The 20,885-nt window shown below is 42.7% G+C and overlaps 1 protein-coding gene across 5 annotated transcripts in view; it reads left to right on the top strand.

Annotated features, from left to right (window-relative positions):
• The window catches only part of cfap61 (cilia and flagella associated protein 61), a 169,765-nt gene that overhangs the window by 90,368 nt on the left and 58,512 nt on the right, over positions 1-20,885 (top strand). For all 5 annotated transcript variants that reach the window (XR_009515173.1, XM_059986284.1, XM_059986283.1 and 2 more), the window contains one exon: positions 4,578-4,746. Coding sequence is in view for 4 of the 5 variants with exons in the window: in XM_059986284.1 (XP_059842267.1) it covers positions 4,578-4,746 (169 nt within the window). In the remaining variant the exon portion in view is untranslated. The remainder of the gene's footprint in view (positions 1-4,577; positions 4,747-20,885) is intronic.

Below are 20,885 nucleotides of genomic sequence, written 5' to 3'. Positions count from 1 at the left end.
GAGATCGTCAGGCTTTCTTCCAAACTTAAGAATATACCTAAGTGATATGACAAAACTGCTGTCCCAGAAGTCATTCATTTTCCATATTGTGTTGAGTTTGTTGGCGGCCAATCCTCTTTCCAAACAAGCTTGGAGGTGGAATCAGATGCACTTCAACCCTGGCTGCGTTTGCAGGCCATTACTTTCTATAAAGTGAAACCTAACATTATGAGTGGCAGTGATGCTTCACTCTCAGATGAGTTCAACACCTTTTTATGAACACTATGCTTGGTAGAATAAAACTACAGCTATAAGGATCCCTGCAACACCCAGTGATCCTGTGATCTCTGTCTTGGAGGCCAATATCAGATTGTCTTTTAAGAGGATGAACCCCCGCAAGGCAACAGGCTCCAATGGAGCACCTGGTATGACTCTTGGAAAACCTGTGCCAACCAACTGGCAGATGTGTTTAAAGTCATTTACAATTTCTCATTGCTACAGTTGGAAGTTACTACCTGTTTCAAATAAGGGCAACAATCATACCCAGGAAGAGTAGAGTGAGCTGCCTTAATGACCATCATCCAGTAGCACTCGCATCTATGGGTAACGAAGTGCTTTGAGAGGTTGGTTATGGCTAGAATCAACTCCTGTCTCAGCAAGAACCTGGACCCACTGCAGTTTACCTATTACCAGAATAGGTCTACAGTGATTGTGATTTAATTGGTTCTTCATAGGGCTTTGGATCACTTGGACAACACTAATACTTATGTCAGGGTGCTGTTTATTGACTATAGCTCAGCATTTAACACAATCATTCCTATAGTTCTGATTGAAAAGCTCCAAAACCTGGACTTTTGTACCTCTTTCTTTTACTGGATCCTCCACTTCCTCACCAGTAGACCACAGTCTGTGTGGATCGGAAACAACATCTCCACCTCGTTGATAATCAACGCTAGCGCTCCTCAAGGATGTGTGCTTAGCCCACTGCTCTACTCTCTACACCCATGACTATGTGGCTAGGCACAGCTGAAAGACCATCTATAAATTTGATGACAACTTAACAATTGTTGGCAAAATTTCAGATGGTGAGAAGAAGGTGTACAGGAATGAGATATATCAGCTAGCTGAGTGGTATTGTAGCAACAACCTTGCACTCAAGAAATTATTGTGAACTTGATAAAGGGTGAGACGAGAGAACACATGCCAGTCCTCATACAGGGATTAGAAGTGGAAAGGGTGAGCAATTTCAGGTCCTGGTGGTGGTGGCCCAGTAAGGATTTTGGGCTGGACCCCTCACACTTGTGCTACATATGCCCACAAAAATCTCCGGATGAGAGTGACAAGAGAAGGAAGATTCATGCCAGCTCAGACGTTGTCTGGATCAACAAGGTTTGTGACAATGACTGGGGAACTGGGATCATCTGGTGAGAAACTGGCTACCGGAACAAACCATAAGTGGACAAGACTGGAGAACATGGAATTAATGGAATGTTAGTTTAACAGCAACATACATGAAAGAGGATACATCAAGTGCACATGGAGACTCTGGCAACAACAAAGACCACCGTCCACATTCACAGAAAATCAACTAGTTACCCAGCGATCAAACATTGTCAACGGAGGATTGCTATCACATCTTGAATTGGAAGCCATACAGTCACCATGCATCACAGCAACATCACTGTAGAACCGAGCCAATTTGGAAATACAAGTTCACCTCCACAGCTCATAGATGGTGCGAAATTAATAGCATCACCTTGTACACGGGAAATTTAAGTTCAAACCTCACCTTGGGGTATATTGATGCTGGCTGCTGCAATCAGAGAAAAGAACTAGTGACTATCAATCAACTAATTAGGCTCCTTAGACTTACTGATAAAATTCCATCAGAAGGCATGCTGGAAACAGACATTGAAGTACTACTCACAAGTGCAACCTCCAACATAACTGAAACCAGTAACCTGATATATGCATCAGCAGCAGTCTTAGAAATGCTGGGCTACAAAATGAAATCCAGTGGACAGGACTGTTATTACCACACCCCCTGGAGACAATGATTGGAAGCCAAGATGAAAACCATGAGAGCGAAGGTCAGTAGACTAATTGAGCTGGTGAGAAGAGCAATGATTCATCTTGGCTACTAAGGAAGTAGAGAGGCTGGAAACTGCCAAGCAATGGTTAACAGCTCTGGCTACTGGTCTACAGATGTACGCTAAGGACATGGAGGCCAAGCAAATAAATGCACTCTTCTCCAAAGAACCATGAAAAGTATTAGTACAATTCCAGGGCAACAACAATTCCTGAACTAACCAAAACAGCAACTGAGGAGTACTGGAAGAGCATACAGGAGAAAGAAGCATCACATTACAGCAGTGCCAGTGGCTGAAAGACCATTGCAAGCCTTTGCAGTCTCCCAGAGGAAGAACCAGTCACCATCACAGCAGTAGATGTCAAGCAATGGGTAGCAAGCATGAAGAACTAGACGTCACTAGGACCTGACATGATCCATGCCTATTGGCTGAAGAAACTAACAGCATTACATACACTGCTGTCATCTCAAATGAGCCAGCTGCTTGAAGCAGGCTCCCACCCTGACTGGCAACTCAAGGAAGAACAGTACTCATAATGAAGGATCCTCACAAAGGAGCACCACTGTCAAACTACCAGCCTATAACCTGCCTGTGAACAACATGAGACTCCTATTAGGCATCATAACCATTGAGATGAAGGAACATGTGTGTAAATTCCCGAACCCTGCTCAGAGGGGGATTGGTAATGGAACCAAGCACCAACTACTAGTAGACAAAGCAGTCAAACCAGTCCAAGACCAAGCAAACCAACCTAAGCATAGCCTGTATCGACACCAGAAAGCAAACAACTCAATGCCCCACGCATGGGTCCTCTCTTTCTGTACAAGGTCAACTAGACACTAAGGACCTTCACCAAGAACTCAATGGACCATGGGAGGACAATGCTAGAAGTTAACTCAAAGCCAATAGCACAAGTGGTCATCAGATGTGGAATATACCAGAATGATGCACTGTCCCCACTGCTGTTCTGCATAGGCTTGAACCCCCTCAGCCAGATCATCTCGAAGAGTGGATGTGGATACAGGTTCAGGAGTGGAGTGACCATCAGCCACCTCCTGTACGTGGGTGACACCAAGCTGTATGCCACTAATTCACCTGAGAAGGGTGTACAGCAGAGACATTGGGATGTCATTTGGACTGGAAAAGTGCAGCTGGATGGTCTTAAAAGGTGAAATCATCAAGACTAAAGGAGTCAAGTTACCTGAAGACCACATACCAGATGTACAGGACAGCTACAAATACCTGGGGATCCTGCAGGCACATGGAAGCCATGATGAGGACACAAGGAAGGCTGTAACATCAAGAGAGAGACACGTGTCCGAGGGCTGGACTGACAGGCTGGATTGCAAACCATTCAGCACATAGTAGCAGGATGCAGGGAGCAAGATGCAGGCAGGAACAGCATGCACTGAATGGCACAACCAAGTTGCAAGAACAGTGCACAGGAATGTCTGAGCTGAGTATGGACTGGGCACTCCCAAGTCCAAGTAGGGAACATGCAAGAAGATAGTGGAGAATGACAGAGCTAAGGTTCTTTTGGACTTCCAAATACAGACAGATAAACAGGTACTGTCCAACCAATTGGACATAGTTATATTGGACAAGGAACAGAAGTGGCAATCCTGAATGTCCAGAGGCATTATTATATGGAATATGTGTTTTACTTATGGAATAAATTAACAGTGTTCATATTCAAAAAATAAGTTTGATGCATTTACTGATAACTGCAGAATGCAGGAGGATTTCATTCACATACACATTGTAATCTATTTTAATGCATTGTGGCAAAGAGATTTTAACTGCCCCATAAAACTTGGAATATTATCGTACCCGAGTCTATTTGGCCAATCATGCCTTTTTAAGAGTTGAGACCACTTTACTGCTATATCCTATCTACTTCCCTAAACGTTAGTGTTCTTAAAATTTGTGTCTAATTAACATTACAATGGAATCTGATTTTGTTACCTTTATAGGTAGTGCATTTCAAATCACATTATCATTTATTTGAAATAATTGTAACCTCTTTTCTCCAAGAGTGGAGTGGGTCTTTTATCTAATTTTCTATCCCGATGAGAGGTGGGATGTGAGGGTTTACTATGAGGGTGGAGACAGTTTTCCCTGCAGTGTGTTTTATCAAGTGAAATTAGCTGAGTAGCTCCATAATTGTTACCAGCTTCTCAAATGATTGAGAATAAAGAGGACAATGATGACACAAGTTAAGCAATTTCAGTACATGTCATCAAAGGGTCTTTGAAAGCATGATGTTTTCTGTAGTTGCCTGAACAGGGAAATGGCCTGCAGAGACATTATTGCTCCCCCACCCCCAACCTCCAGTGACACAGTGCTAGATATCATGTTGAAGACAATAAGGGCATCTGGAGAGATCAGCTTTCCTGGTGATGGGTGGAAAGAGTGCACAACTGGCACTAGTGTTTAATGAATAAAGGTATAGTTGAAGTAAATTTAAAAACATTAAGACTGATTAAAATTCTATTTTCTATTATGGAGGTTCCATGTCCCACAGGAGCTGATAAAAAATTGACTAACAAGGACGTGATTGTGGACCCTGACAAGCAATTCACAGATAAAGTGCCCTCCAACCTTTTCATTCTGAATAATCATAGCGATTGTGAAAATGCACTGCAGTGGCTGAAATCTCATTCAGCAAATGCTAAAGGTACAGCTTTAATCTCACTAAAATTCTTTAATGAAAACAGGTAAATATCTATCGGTGCTACCATCTTGAAGTCTTAAATGTATCCATGCTGTTTGCCACATGAAGTCAGAAAGAATAAGGCCAAAGCAGCAGGTGAGAACAGGAAATTAGTTTGGAAGTGGAAATTGGGCTGGAAACTGAAGTTGAGAAATACCTAATGGAATAGTCAGTGGTATTAAGTTAATACAGAGAGGTATGTTTGCAAGATGTTGTTGATGGTGAGACAAAATGGGAAAGCTAAGGCTGGGGAGGGCTTTCATTCCTTGCAGTAGTTGACACACAAGAAATGCATCTGAAAATAAAAGCCTCTGTATTGTGACCCCCCAATTTCAAGTAAAATTTGTGTTGATATGCTAACTCTATTGTGTGGTCATGATATCAACATTCTTTGTAGATGCTGTCATATCTGATATGTCCCAGTTGAAATAGCAATGCATGCAAAGTTGTCACAAACAGCACGAAACTCCAGATACATTTTATGTACCACCTCCATTTTGTATACATCATCCAGGTTGAAGTTTGTTATCTTTCTTTCTCAGTTGTCAAACAACTTGCAGAAACTACCAGCACAGGTCATTGGATAGTATTTGAACACCTTTTAAGTGGCAAGTGTAATTCAAATCTGGTTTGCTTTTAAAAAGGGGAAAAAACTTCCTTTTTAAAAATTTATATTTATTTATTTATTTTTAAGAGAATTACATAAAATGAATAGAATATTAGAATAGTGAAAAATTAATATTGGCCCTCCCCCTCCCCTTAACCCTCCCCCCCTTAGATCCCTATCTGAAAAAAAGGAAAAGAAAAAAAAAGAAAAAAGAAAGAAAGAAAAAAGATAGAAAGATTGCCTGGATATCAGAGGATGCCCACATGCTCCATGGAGTTCAAAATAATTTTAGTTTTTATTTTCCCCAAATAACTTATACTTTTATCTTCAAAGGACCTATATATTTTATCCTATCTTTTGTAGATAGGGGTGCCAAATTTTCAAAAATATATCATATTCATTTCTTAAATTATAAGTAATTTTTTCAAGTGGAATGCAGCTATATATTTCATTATTCCAATAATCCATAGTTAAATATGAATCTGATTTCCAAGTAACTGCAATAGCTTTTTTGGCTACTGCCAATGCAATTTTTATAATTTTTTTCTGATATTTATTCAATTTTGGTTTCGATATTATCCCTTCAATATCACCTAATAAAAATAATATTGGGCTATGTGGGAGTTGTATTCCAATAATTTGTTCCAGTAAAAGTCTTAAATTTATCCAAAAAGGTTGAATTTTAGAACAAGACCAAGTAGAATGTAAAAAGGTACCAATTTCTTGATTACATCGAAAACATTGGTCAGATAAATTTGAATTTAATCTATTTATTTTCTGTGGTGTTATATATAATTGATGTAAAAAAATTATATTGTACTAATCTAAGTTGGACATTTATTGTATTTATCATACTATCAAGACATATTCAAATCAGTTTCCCATTTTTGTCTTGATTTATGAATTCCTGGTTTAATTGTCTGTTTTTGAATCAAATTATACATACAAGATGTAAATTTTTTAATTTTTCCTTTTTGAATTAAGATTTCTATTTCATTAGGCTTTGGCATTAACATTGTTTGATTCAGTTTATCTCGTAAATAGGCCTTTAATTGAAAGTAACAGAAAAGAGTGTTATTTGATATTTTATATTTATTTTTTAATTGATCAAACGACATCAATATACCTCCTTCAAAACAGTCACCTATATATCTGATCCCTTTTTGAAACCAGTTATGTAAAAGTTGATTATCCATTGTGAAAGGAATAAGCCTATTTTGAATTAAGGTTCTTTTTGCTAATAAGGATTTCTTGATTTCATCATCCATATTTACCTTATTCCATAATTCAATCAAATGTCTTAATATAAGAGATTCTTTCTTTTCCCGTATCCATTTGGATTCCCATTTATATATAAAATCTTCTGGTATATTTTCTCCCATCTTATCTAGTTCTATTCTAATCCATGCCGGTTTTTCTTCATCAAAAAAAAGATGCAATAAATCTAAGTTGATTTGCTTTGTAATAATTCTTAAAATTTGGAAGTTGTAACCCTCCTAAATCAAAGATGTATAGTCAAAAAAGCACTTAACTGTATATTTGAATGTGTTAATCTTGTAATGTACACAATATTGCAAACTGCTAGTTCACACAAACTGTATTGTGATAACTGAGAGGTGTATTGTGGCTGGTGCAGGTTTTGAAACTAAACTGGGAACCAACAGTGGTGCAATGCCAAGACCTCAGGTTTCAAATGTTAGTTGCTGTACTATGGGTCTTAGCCACAAAGGTGAAGGAGAGAGAGGTACTTTATTGCCTTATTATAATTCTGAAGTCAATGCCAGGAGTCAAGCAGCAAGGACTTTAATGTAGTGCTGAAAGGAGTTCAAAGACATGACCTCAAGCATAATGGACAGTGAGTGCATTTTAAAATGTCAAATCCTATTAACTGCAGCAATGCAAATCAGTACCCATTAATGTTTTTTTAATATATTCATCCACTCCACTGCAATCTGACTTTGTCATGCAGCAAATCTCATAGCTATATTTTAGTTTGCTTAGACTGCTAGCTATCTGATTATTACTGTTGCCGCACACAACCACATTGTAGGACCTTGCTTTGTCTGATTCAGGAGAGGGTGGCAGGCACTGGATAAAGCAACGATAACTATTATCCACGCATGTGCTTGCCTATGAGAGAAGCTGGTAAAGCTATCTTTGAGATGCTTGATCCTGAGGTATTTGGCCACTGGAAAAAGTTGGTAATCCCCTAATTTCACATATTTCATATCTCTGCTCCTTCGGTTTACACAGACTTCAAATTTACCCCATCCCCTTACAGTACATAAATACATGAAAAGCAAGATAAGAATAGGAGTGTATTGTTAGCTTCCCGTTCAATGAAATGATTTGTTTGTGCCCTAATTTATATATTCACCATTGTCTCATTTTCTATTAACACTTTGAATAACAATCTATCAAATAAACAATTTAAAATTATGTATTGTCTAGCATGTATTATCATTTACGGAAGTGAACTTCAAACAATCATTTAGCTGTGTTTCCAAAATTCACGCCCTTATTGTTTTTCCAGAACTGAGGTAGGTCCAGAGTTGAGTATAAACCAGACTAAATAAAGATGACAGACTTGCTTCTCTGCAAGACATCTGTGAACTAGACAATCTGCTGATTTCATGGCTGCTAGTAGTGATAGTAACTTATTATTAATTTAAATAATTAAATATTTAATTATTTAAATATGAATCCCCTAACTATCATGTTGGGATTTCAACTCATGTTCTGACTCCAGCTGTTCTGCTGGAGCTGTAAATGAGGGTGGCATGGTAGCATAGTGGTTAATGTAACATTTTACAGTGCCAGCTGTAAGATTAGGGTTCAATTCCTGCTGCTGTCTATGAGAAATTTATATGTTCTCTCTCTAAACCGCATGGGTTTCTCCTGGTGCTCTGGTTTCCCTCAAATGTTGCAAAAACATACGATTTAGGGTTAGTAAGTTATGGGCATGCTGTGCTGAGACTGGAAGCATGAAGACACTTGCAGGCTGCCTTTTGTACCTCCTTGATGCAACAAATAGTGCATTTCACTGCATGCCTTGTACATGTGAAAACTAAAGCTAATTTTATTGTACCTTAAAAATTTACCATTCTGTTATCATAAATTTTGACAAAACTATGCTACACCCATTCTAAAATAATAGTCTCAAAATTATGCAGCCAAATGAAAATTCTTACTGCAAAGTCTTATTATTCTTGTATTCATGATGTTGTGGCGACCCACTTCCTAGCGCACTCGAACCGGCTCACAAATAGCCAGCGCACCGGCACAAAGGCCAGTCCCAAAAGGGCACCAGGTCTGCTTCACCAACAAAGGGAAAAGCCTGCGGGGGATTGTGAGTACGTGACCCTACAGCATCCGCGCCTGGGAGGGCGGGATCAGGGAGGCTTTAAAGCAAGGCCGTGAAGTTCGAATAAAATCTTTCTTTAACTGCAGTTTACCGACTCCGTGTCATTATTTTAGCGCTGCGTGTAGCACACCGCTACAATTGGTGACCCCAACAGTCCAAATGATTTTTGGACCGGAGATGAACGACGCCGCATCTGTTTATGCGGTTTTGTTGAAACTGCCAAGCTTCTGGACGCTGCAACCTCACCTCTGGTTCCAGCAAGCAGAAGCCCAATTCCACGTTCGGCAGATAACCTCAGAGGACACACATTACTACTACGTGGTGAGCTCCCTCGACCAGGACACAGCGGCCCAGGTTGAGGAGATCATACAGTCTCCCCCAACGGACGGCAAGCATATGGAATTCAAAGCCCTGCTCATAAGGACTTTCGGACTCTCACGGCGCGAGCGGGCTGCCCGTTTACTGCACCTGGATGGCTTGGGAGACAGACGTCCATTGGCTTTAATGAATGAGATGTTGTCTCTGGCTGGCGGACACAAACCCTGCCTCATGTTTGAGCAGGCATTCCTGGAGCAGCTGCCCGAGGACATACGCCTGCTGCTGTCCGACGCGGATTTCAGCGACCCCCGGAAGGTGGCAGCCCGGGCAGACTTGCTGTGGAATGCCAAGAAGGAGAGTGGGGCATTCATTGCACAGATCACCAGGCCACGCTCCCAGCAGCAAACCAGACCAGGCCCGGCCACAGAGCCCGCTAACCCCAGAGGCAGGGGTGAGGAGACCAATGAACAATGGTGCTTCTACCACCAGCGGTGGGGCGCAGAAGCCCGCTGCTGTAGCCCGCCCTGCAAGTTCCCGGGAAATGCCAGGGCCAGCCGCCGCTGATGGCTACGGCGGCTGGCCATCGGGATAGCCTCCTGTATGTGTGGGACAAGAGGTCGGGATGCTGTTTTTTGGTCGACACCGGTGCTGAGATCAGCGTCTTACCTCCGACGAGTTACGACACCCGCAACAGGGCATCGGGTCCCCCCCTGAGGGCCATGAACGGCAGCACAGTAAGGACCTACGGCACCCGTACGGTGCAGCTACAGTTCAGCTCCAGCAGGTTCACGTGGGACATCACACTGGCCACCGTAGCCCAACCACTTCTGGGTGCGGATTTTTTGCGGGCTCACAGCCTGCTGGTCGACCTGCCGAGGCAGAGACTGGTCCACGCCAAGACCTTTCAGACGTTCTCCCTGGGAGAAGCCCAGTTGCCAGCCCCACACCTCCATCATGCTGTCCGACAACGACTTCACCAGAGTCCTGGTGGATTTCCCATCGGTTCTGGCACCGCAGTTCACAGCAGCCATGCGCTGACACGGCGTACAGCACCACATTCCGACCCAGGGACCACTCCTCCACGCCCGTGCTCGGCGGCTTCCCCCAGACAAGCTCCGACTGGTGAAGGAGGAGTTCAAGAGGATGGAGGAATTGGGGATCATCCGGCGGTCCAACAGCCCATGGGCCTCCCCCCTGCACATGGTGCCCAAAGCGACAGGGGGCTGGAGACCATGTGGCGACTACCACAGGCTGAACGAGGCTACGACACCGGACCGCTATCCTGTGCCGCACATTCAGGACTTTGCAGCAAACCTGCACGGCGCACGGATCTTCTCCAAGGTAGACCTCATCCGGGGATACCATCAAATCCCGATGCATCCAGATGACGTCCCCAAAACGGTTCTCATCACTCCATTTGGCCTTTTTGAGTTCCTCCGCATACCGTTCGGCCTGAAGAATGCCGCACAGACGTTCCAGCGGTTAATGGATGCGGTGGGACGTGACCTGGACTTCGCATTCATCTATTTGGACGACATCCTCATAGCCAGCAGCAGTCATCAGGAGCATCTGTCCCACCTCCGTCAACTCTACACCGGACTGAGTGAGTACAGTCTAACAATCAACCCGGCCAAATGCCAGTTCGGGCTCGACACCATTGACTTCCTGGGCCACAGTTTTACTAAAGACGGGGCGACCCCTCTGCCCGCTAAGGCAGACGCGGTCCGCCATTTCCCCCGGCCCACCACAATCAAAGGCCTTCAGGAATTTGTAGGTTTGGTCAATTTCTACCACCGCTTCCTCCCTTCAGCTGTCCAAATCGTGCTGCTGTTCACAGCCCTCGGGGGGGATCCGATGCCCTGTTGCGGGTGTCGTAACTCGTCGGAGGTAAGACGCTGATCTCAGCACCGGTGTCGACCAAAAAACAGCATCCCGACCTCTTGTCCCACACATACAGGAGGCTATCCTGATGGCCAGCCGCCGTAGCCATCAGCGGCAGCTGGCCCTGGCGTTTCCCGGGAACTTGCAGGGCGGGCTACAGCGGCGGACTTCTGCGCCCCACTGCTGGTGGTAGAAGCACCATTGTTCATTGGTCTCCTCACCCTGATGTCAGGTCCGGGCAAAGACATTACCTGGGACGAGGAGTCCACCGCCGCTTTCTTTAAAATGAAAGAAGCCTTGGCAAACGCCGCGATGCTAGTGCACCCCAGAATGGACGTCCCTACCGCCCTCACAGTGGACGGCTCTAACACGGCAGTCGGTGGGGTACTGGAGCAACTCATCGTGGGTCGCTGGCAACCCCTGGCATTTTTCAGCAAACACCTGCAGCCACCTGAGCTCAAATACAGTGCTTTCGACCGGGAACTGTTGGCGCTATACCTGGCAATCTGGCATTTCAGCTACTTCTTAGAAGGTAGGCCCTTCACCGCGTTCATGGACCACAAACCGCTTACCTTTACGTTCACGAAGGTGTCCGATCCCTGGTCATCCCATCAGCAACGCCATCCGTCCTACATCTCTGAATACACGACGGATGTCCGGCACGTCTCAGGTAAGGACAATGTCGTGGCGGACGCGCTCTCTCGCCCTAACATTCATGCCCTTTCCCAAGGGGTAGACTTTGAGGCGCTGGCAGAGGCGCAGCAGGCAGACGAGGAGATCCTGAGTTACAGAACCGCAGTCTCTGGTTTGCAGCTCCAGGACCTCCCCATAGGCTCAGGTGAGAGGACCCTACTCTGTGACGTCGCCACTGGTCAGCCCCGTCCCGTCGTCCCGGCACCTTGGCGGCGACGCGTTTTCAATTCCATTCATAACTTAGCGTACCCCTCCATCAGGACAACCGTCTGGATGGTCTCCAGCAGGTTCATTTGGCACAGACTCCGCAAGCAGGTCAGTGAATGGGCCAGAACGTGCATGCACTGCCAGATGGCCAAGGTGCAGCGGCACACCAAAGCTCTGCCGCAGCAGTTCCACCCCACCCACCAGCATTTCGACCACATTCATGTGGATATCGTGGGCCCCCGACAGTGTCGCGCAGAACGCGGCACCTCCTGACTATCATGGACCGGTTCACAGGATGGCCAGAAGCGATCCCGCTCACCGACACCACCTCCGAATCTTGCGCCCGGGCACTGATCGCCACCTGGGTGTCCCGCTTTGGTGAACTGGCCCACATTACCTCCGACAGAGGCGCCCAGTTCAACTCCAGCCTGTGGTCAGCTATGGCCAGCCTTTTGGGGACACAGCTGCACCACACCACTGCCTACCACCCACAGTCGAACGGCCTGGTGGAATGTTTCCACCGTCACCTAAAGTCAGCTCTCATGGCCCGCCTGAGAGGAGCTAACTGGGTGGACGAGCTTCCCTGGGTCCTACTTGGCATCCGCACGGCGCCCAAAGACGATCTGCATGCCTCATCGGCCAATTCAGTGTACGGCACACCCCTGGTCGTCCCCGGGGAGTTCATACCAGCCCCAAGGGGGCAAGAGGAAGAACCCACAGCAGTACTGGGCAGACTACTCGAGAGGCTCGGTGACCTGGCCCCCATACCCACTTCGCAGCATGGGCAGAACCCGACCTGCATACCCCAAGACCTGAGGAACTGTAAGTTTGTGTTTGTATGAAGGGGCGGGCATCGGCCACCGCTGCAACGGCCCTATGAGGGGCCGTTTACGGTGCTCAGGAACAATGGGTCCACGTTCGTGCTGGACGTTGGGGGGAGAGAGGAGGTTTTCACAGTGGACCGACTCAAACCTGCCCATGTGGACTTGGCGCAACCAGTCGAGTTTCCAGCACCGCGGTGCAGAGGCCAACCTCCCAAACAGGGTCCGGCCCAGACTGTGGACATTGGGGGGTGTATCACCAGATCCGGGGGGGGTTATGTGGCGACCCACTTCCTAGCGCACTCGAACTGGCTCACAAATAGCCAGCACGCTGGCACAAAGGCCAGTCCCAAAAGGGCGCCAGGTCCGCTTCACCAACAAAGGGGAAAGCCTGCGGGGGATTGTGAGTACGTGCCCCTACAGCATCCGCGCCTGGGGAGGGCGGGATCAGGGAGGCTTTAAAGCAAGGCTGTGAAGTTCGAATAAAATCTTTCTTTAACTGCAGTTTATCGACTCCGTGTCGTTATTTTAGTGCTGCGTGTAGCATACCACTACAATGTCTTTTTTTCCTGACCTCAATGCACAGATGCAATACCTAGAAATGTGCAAGATCGTGGCAGTGGTGACAATATAAAATTCTTTGGTGGGATGCTGCAATAAAATATTGAAATCAAGAGTAAAAATACTTGTGTAACATGACCAGAAATGGGTAAAACACAGCAAAAATAGGAAGCGCTGAATTGCCAGTGCTGATGGAAGCAACAATTAAGTTGTACATTCACCAGCTAAGCACATAGAAATTTTAAGAAACGCTTTATTATCATGTAGCCAGAAATGTATTATTAGTTTGGCGACACCTTTATCTCACTTTGTTTCCTATTCATTTGCAGAATTAAATTGCCATGGAGGCACAGTCCATTGTTTTACAAATACTTCATATATTTTAATTAATTTTAATTTGCATTATTGCTTAGAGTGGATATACTGAAGAATGCACATGTAAGCCCATTTAATTGTGCAATTAACTGCTGATTTAGTTAAGGAGAATTAACTTTAATTACCTTACATTTATTTTCAACATTCAGATGATTCTCCTTAATTGGGAAACTAAGCAGGGAGAGATACTTACAGTGTAACATAAATCAATGTTTGATAATGAATGTAATTTAATTCTTATAAATTGGTCCTTGTATTCACCACATATGAATAACTGAAATGCAGTCTGCCAGGTTCTCTTTTAAGACTCATGTATTGTGCCAACAGAATTGATCAGCAAAATATTTTAATCAAACCTGCTAATATTCACAGGATATTTTTAGGGATCTGAGATAGATTTACAGAACTAGAGCATATAGTACATTGACCGTCATTGAGCAATATCTGGCACTATTGTCTGCTGTTGATATATTACTGTTGTTAATCAATTAGATTATTGAGCTGAAATCTACCATTTGACTTCCTGATCCTTATATTATTTTGCATTATTAATCATTCAGATTATTATTTATAGTTTTACATTGTTATTGAATTAGAGGATACATTATTTTACAATAACAAGATCATTTAATCACATGACCTTGAGGAGGATTGTTGACAAACAAGAATAATTATTTCTTTTCATGAGTAGCTTTCCTGCTCTATCATTCTTTTTTGCTGGCTTACAAGTTTTTTTTATATAAAGTCTTCCATTGGTGTTCAGGAAGAATGGATTTGAGGAGACTAAACTGGTACAGCTGTGTAGAATATAACATGTAAAATTGGAGTATTGGAACATTTTGAGTTGTATGTTGTGGATGATTCTGCAAGGTATAATGGAATGCACATGCATATGAGAAGCCCGCTTGTGTTCTGCAATAGTATAGAGATACAAGAGAAGGGATGTTACATTATGACACCAAAATGTACCGATTGCCACATTATTGGTAGGATGTACTTTCACTGGAGAGGGTAGAGAGGAGATTCACTGGGATGTTGCCTAGATTGGAGCATTTCAATCATAAGGATAGATTGAGTATGCTTATAACTGAAACGCCTGTTAGTGGCAGAGACTGAGGGGGTTACCAAACAGAGGTATACAAAATTAATATAGGGGATAGATAGGATGGATTGTCGGACTCTTTCTCACATGACGAGAGTCTCTAAAACAAGAACATGTTTTAACTTCCTACCTCTCAACAAATATAACTTGAAAGGTGGGAAGTTTAGACGAAATTTGAGGGGGAATTTTTCTGCAGAATATGGTTGAAATCTGGAATGCACACTGATGCACACTTACAACATTTAAGAAGCATCTAAACAAGCACTCTAATTGCCAAAGCTATGGAAAAATGCAGATGAATGGGACTAGTAATAGATAAATACAATTTTTAGTAATGACAACGTACTCCATAGGGCCTGTTTCTGTGTTATACAAATCTGTGGCTAAGGACGCTTATAAGCATATTTATTTGTTTGTTTTCAAGCAACCTTGTTATTAGCTCAGTCAAGTAAGATACCCATGCAGAGTTTTGACCTGCATACAGACAAATTCTTTTGTGTATTTTCTCCAGGTTCCAGCATCTGCAGGTTTTTGTGTCTTCAAATGACTTTGAAGACTTTTGATTTAATCAAAGGCATTTGATCTTTCTCATCAATTTAAACTTATCAAATTGAAACTTATCAAAGAAAGATATTTGGGGAAGGAGGGTTGTAGAGAGAATCACCTTTGAAAACAACCAAAATTATGTGACTGTTGATCCCAACAACTTGCCATGCTTTTGCATTCAATGTGATTTTCAGGCTCATTTCAGTTCTGGTCATCAGAGCAATTTTTGAAACAGGAGAAAGGATTTGGATGTACACAATTTATCAGTGATGATATAATTTAGACCCATCCTACTTCATTTCATTATTATAATTATTAATTGTTGCTGTTATCAGTCATCAATTAAAAAGGGCCAATACCATTGATATATTTTAAGTGATTGCAGCTGTTCTTGGATAAAACTTGTATGGATCCTTAGGAAATAATTATTTGCTGCTGATTGTGACTTTTTTCTTCAGTTATTAATTATGTTTTTCAAGGAGATCTTTCTAAGATTACTATCTCGGGGGAAAAAGCAATAAGGAGAAAGCATATTTGTGTCACCAGTGAAGTGACAAATGTATTTTCAATCCAAATTTATATGTTTAGGAAAATATATCTGCAATTCTCAGAGGAAGTGTATATAGAAACATTGAAGCAGTGGCACAGTTGTATCACATTACACAGCTGGCGGAATTTGTTTGAATCCAGGTCAGAATCAGGATATAGAAATTAAAACAGAAGTAAGGATAATAAAATATATTTAACAATTTAATAAAACATTAGTCGGCCTTCAGCTGGAGTACTGTGTGCAGTTCTAGTCACCAAAATATAGGAATATTATGATAACTGGAGAGTATGTGGAGGATATTCACCACAATTTTGACTAGGATGGAGTAGTTATGAGGAGAGTCTGGAATACCCATGAATTTCTCGCTGGAGTGGAGGTGGTTAACAGTAGACATTGAGATAGATAAAATTTGGATGGGTATAGATTAGGTAGAAAGCTTTCTCTGTATCAGAGATAAATAAAACTAATGGAATGAAGTTTAGGGTAAGAAGGAAAATATTCAGTGAGGATTTTAGGAAGATAGTTTTCACCAGAGAGTGGTAAGTATCTGGAATATACTCCCGAAGAGAATGGTTAAAGCTGGGTCACTTACAGCACTTCGGAAGTGTCCAGGGTAAACAGTTAAGTCACTTCAGCATAATGGGCTGGAGACTAATAGCTGAATGATGGAGATAGTAGGACAGGATGCTAACTGGTTTGATTGATGGGTTGGGCTGAATTGCCCATTTCTTCACTGTACAATTCTCTGAAAACCTTTTTTGCTGCTCATTCCTTCCAGTCTAACTCAAGAAAAGTCAGGAACCTAAATGATCTGCAGTCTGTACTTCCACTGATCACACATCAGAGTAAACCATAAGACACAGGAGCAGAATTAGGCCACCTGGCCCATTGAGTCTGCTCTACCACTCAATCATGGCTGATCCTTTTTTCTCCTCCTCAACCTCAGTTCCCAGCCTTCTCCCCATAACCTTTGATGCCTTGACCAATCAAGAACCTATCTGCCTTAAATATACCCAACAACCTGGCCTCCACAGCTGCATCTGGCAACAAATTCCACAAATTCACCACCCTCTGGCTAAAGAAATTTATCTGCAATCTCTGTTTTGAAAGGGCAACCCTCTATCCTGAGGCTGTGCCCTCTTGTCCTAGACTCTCTGACCATGGGAAACGTCCTTTCTACACATACTCTGTCTTGGCGTTCAACATTCAAAATGTTTCAATGAGCTTCCCTCTCATCCTTATGAGTTCCAGCGAGTACAGACCCAGAGCCATCAAACGTTCCTTGTATGATAACCCTTTCATTTCTGGAATCACCCTTGTGAACCTCCTCTGGACCCTCTTCAATGCTAGCACATCTTTTCTAAGATGAGGTACCCAAAACTGTTCACAGTTCTCAAGGTGAAGCCTCACCAGTGATTTATAAAGCCTCAGCATCACATCCTTGCTCTTGTATTCTAGACCTCTTGAAACGAATGCTAACATGGCATTTGCCTTCCTCACCACCGACTCAACCTGCAAGTTAACCTTTAGGGTGTTCTGCACAAGGACTCCCAAGAACCTTTGCATCTCAGATTTTTGGATTTTCTCCCCAGTTTGAAAATAGTCTGCACATTTATTTCTGCTACCAACGTGCATGACCATACATTTTCCAACATTGTATTTCATTTGCCACTTTCTTGCCCATTGTCCTAATCTGTCTAAGTCCTTCTGCATCATACCTATTTCCTCAACCCTACCTGCCCCTCTACTAATCTTCATATCATCTGCAGACTTGGTAAGAAAGCCATCTATTCCATCATCTAAATCATTTATATACAGCATAAAAAGAAGTGGTCCCAACACCGGCCCCTGCAGAATAGCACTGGTCACTGGCAGCCAACCTTTTATTCCTACTCATTGCCTCCTACCAATCAGCCAATGCTCCAACCATGTTAGTAACTTTCCTTTAATACCATGGGCTCTTAACTTGGTAAGCAGCCTCATGTGTGGCACCTTACAAAGGCCTTCTGAAAGTCCACATGTGCAACATCCACTGCATCCCCTTTATCTATCCTACTTGTAATCTCCACAAAGAATTCCAACAGGTTCATCAGACAGGATTTTCAATTAAGGAAACCATGCTAACTTTGTCCTATCTTGCCCTGTGTCACCAAGTACTCCATCCCCTCATCCTTAACAATTGTCTCCAATATCTTCCCAACCACTGAGGTCAGGCTAACTGTCTATAATTTCCTTTCTGCTGCCTTCTTCCTTTCTTAAAGTGTGGAGTGACAAAGGCAATTTTCCAGTCCTCTGGCACCATGCCAGAGTCCAATGGTTTTAGAAAGATCATTTCTAATGCCACCACAATCTTTAACGCTACCTCTTTCAGAACCCTAGGGTGCAGTTCATCTGGTGACTTATGTGCCTTTAGGTCTGTTAGCTTTTTGAGCACCTTCTCTCTTGTAGTAGTAACTGCACTCACTACTCTTCCTTCACACACATCAATATCAGGCATACTACTAGTGTCTTCCACAGTAATGACTGATGCAAAATACTCATTTAGTTCATCAGCCATCTCCTTGTCCTCCATTATTATTTCTCCTACTTCATTTTCTAGCGGTCCTATATCCACTCTCATTTCTCTTTTATTTTTAACGTACTTTTTAAAACTTGTACTATCGACTTTGATATAATTTGCTAGTTTGCTTTCATATTTCATCTTTTCCCTTCTAATTATTTTTTAAGTTGCTCTCTATAGGTTTTTTAAAACTTCCCTATCCTCTATCTTCCCACTAATTTTTGCCGTATTGTGTGCCCTTTCTTTTGCTCTTACAGTAGCTTTGACTTCGCTTGTCAACTATGGTTGTACTATTTTACACATGCTCATTATTTTCTAGTAGCTGCCATATAGAACTCCAGGTTTTATAAGATTCTTCCACGTACAGACATTAGAGACTCATTTAAAAAAGTGAAAGCCCATGGAGATCTAAAGGAAAGTGGCAAATTAAATCTAAAATTAGTTCAATGCTAGACAGCACAGGGCTATGACTGAGTGCGGATGATGGTTGAGTGCCCAGTGAGCTAATCCCATCTGCCCAATGATGGTTAAATGGAATCAGATTATTGGTGGAATTTGGACTTGCCTTAATCTTTCATTTTGTGGTATGAATTAGGCAATAGATACAAGTAAGATAAGGAAGGTTAAAATAATATAACAATAAGCGACATGGTTGACGGTGAGAAGGAATGTTTTGGACAACTGAATGTTATCAATAGTCTGGTCAGTTTGTTAGAAAATTGCCAAATGGATTTCAATTTGGAGATGTGTGATGTATTTTGGAGGAGCTACAGAACAAATGAATGCATGATAAATTGGAAAAATCAGAGGTATAAAGGAACACATGAATGTCCCCAACTCCTCAAAGTAACAGACTGACAAAGTGGTACAATGACTTGTAGGCCACTTTCACTTATTAGCCAAGATATAGAATATAAAAGCAAGGAATATCATAGAGTCTTACAGCATTGAAAGTGGCCCTTCTGCTCATTCATCCGTGCCAAGTTGTGTTGCCCAGTGAGCTACTCTGGTCTGCTCATGACAAAACTGTACTGAACACTGCTTCTCATGGTCTACAAATCTGGTCACTATATTACAGAAAAAAAATGTAATTGCACTGCCTAGAATCCACAGGATTTTCACAAGAATGTTGTCAGAGCTGGCAAACTTAGGAGGAAAGATTATATAAGCAATTTATTTTGCCTTTATAATAGAGGAAGCTGAAAAGAGATGATTCTATGATCTTTGAGTTAAAATGTGAACTAGTCCTTCAGTGACCTCTACTGGGTCACTGTTGTCACATCTACTTGTATCTGTTCAGTAAATTCTTTAGTATACATCTTAATAACTCACCATCTTAAGTTACCAGTTTCCATGCTGCTGCTTTGCAAGATGTAAACATGCTCTTTTTATTTATCTAACTGGTATAATTGAATTATCTGATTGCTGTTCCTACCTATTTTAACCAGGTTTAACATTAAGGATGTTACTTCAAGGCCAGACTCCAAATGGAAGAAATCGTACATGATTAGTCATACTGATTGATGGGGGTGGGGGGGATTGGGTAGAACGGATTAGATGGAGTAAAGGATGGAACCATGCCCTCATACTCCCTGCTATGCTTGGCCTCAGCTTTGACTTGCTACTATGTTAACGAATGATGTGCATGGAAACTCTTCCTATCAGTGATAGCATATGAAGTGGCTAAACCCAGTCCTAAGCTGGTTGTTTCCCTGCTGTTGAGTGCTATTTTCTAGACGGTAGGAGAAATTAAATGAATGGGTTGAACTAAGGCCTAGATGTGTTTTAAGGCAAAGCTCCAAATTTAGAAAAGACATGCCACCTTTGTAGACTTGTACAGAAAATATGGCAAAGAATAGTCTAGTCATCACAATATGGTGGGATATGAAAGCAAGGGAGGGATCAGAGGAGATACAGGAGAATGTTGCCACAGATGATAAAGTTTAATTCAGTGGAGAGTTTAGCCACAGTGTGATTGTTTACCTTGTTACAGAATAATTGAGAGGAGGCTTTAATGGGGATTTTAAAAGATTCTGCCAAGCGTAGATACAGTGCCTATAAAAAGTATTCACACCCCACCCCCTGGAAGTTTTCTTGTTTTTGTTGTATTGTTTTAAGGTGTTTCAATTGATTGTAATAAAATACACCTGAATCTGGAAGGTCCAATTGCTGGTGAGTCGGTATCCTGGCAATAACTACACCATGAAGACAAAAGGATTTTCATACTAAGCAACGGTATGAAAAGATTATTGAAGAGCACATCAGGAGATGGAGACAAGAAAATTTTCAAGTCACTGAATATCCCTTGGAGTACAGTCGTCAATCAAGAAATGGAAAGATTATGGCACAATTGTACATCTGCCTAGAGCAGGCCGTCCTCAAAAACTGAGTGACTGTGCAAGAAGGGAACTAGTAAGGGTGGGCCACCAAGAGAACTATGACAACTCTGGAGGACTTAAAATCTTCAGTGGCTGAGATGGGAGAGACTGCACGTACAATAACTGTTGCCTGAGTGCTG

This window comes from Hypanus sabinus, chromosome 12 (genome assembly GCF_030144855.1).
Source record: "Hypanus sabinus isolate sHypSab1 chromosome 12, sHypSab1.hap1, whole genome shotgun sequence".
Lineage (NCBI taxonomy): Eukaryota > Metazoa > Chordata > Chondrichthyes > Myliobatiformes > Dasyatidae > Hypanus > Hypanus sabinus.
The sequence above is the reverse complement of the archived record's forward strand: the minus strand, read 5'-3'. Positions and strand labels throughout refer to the sequence as shown.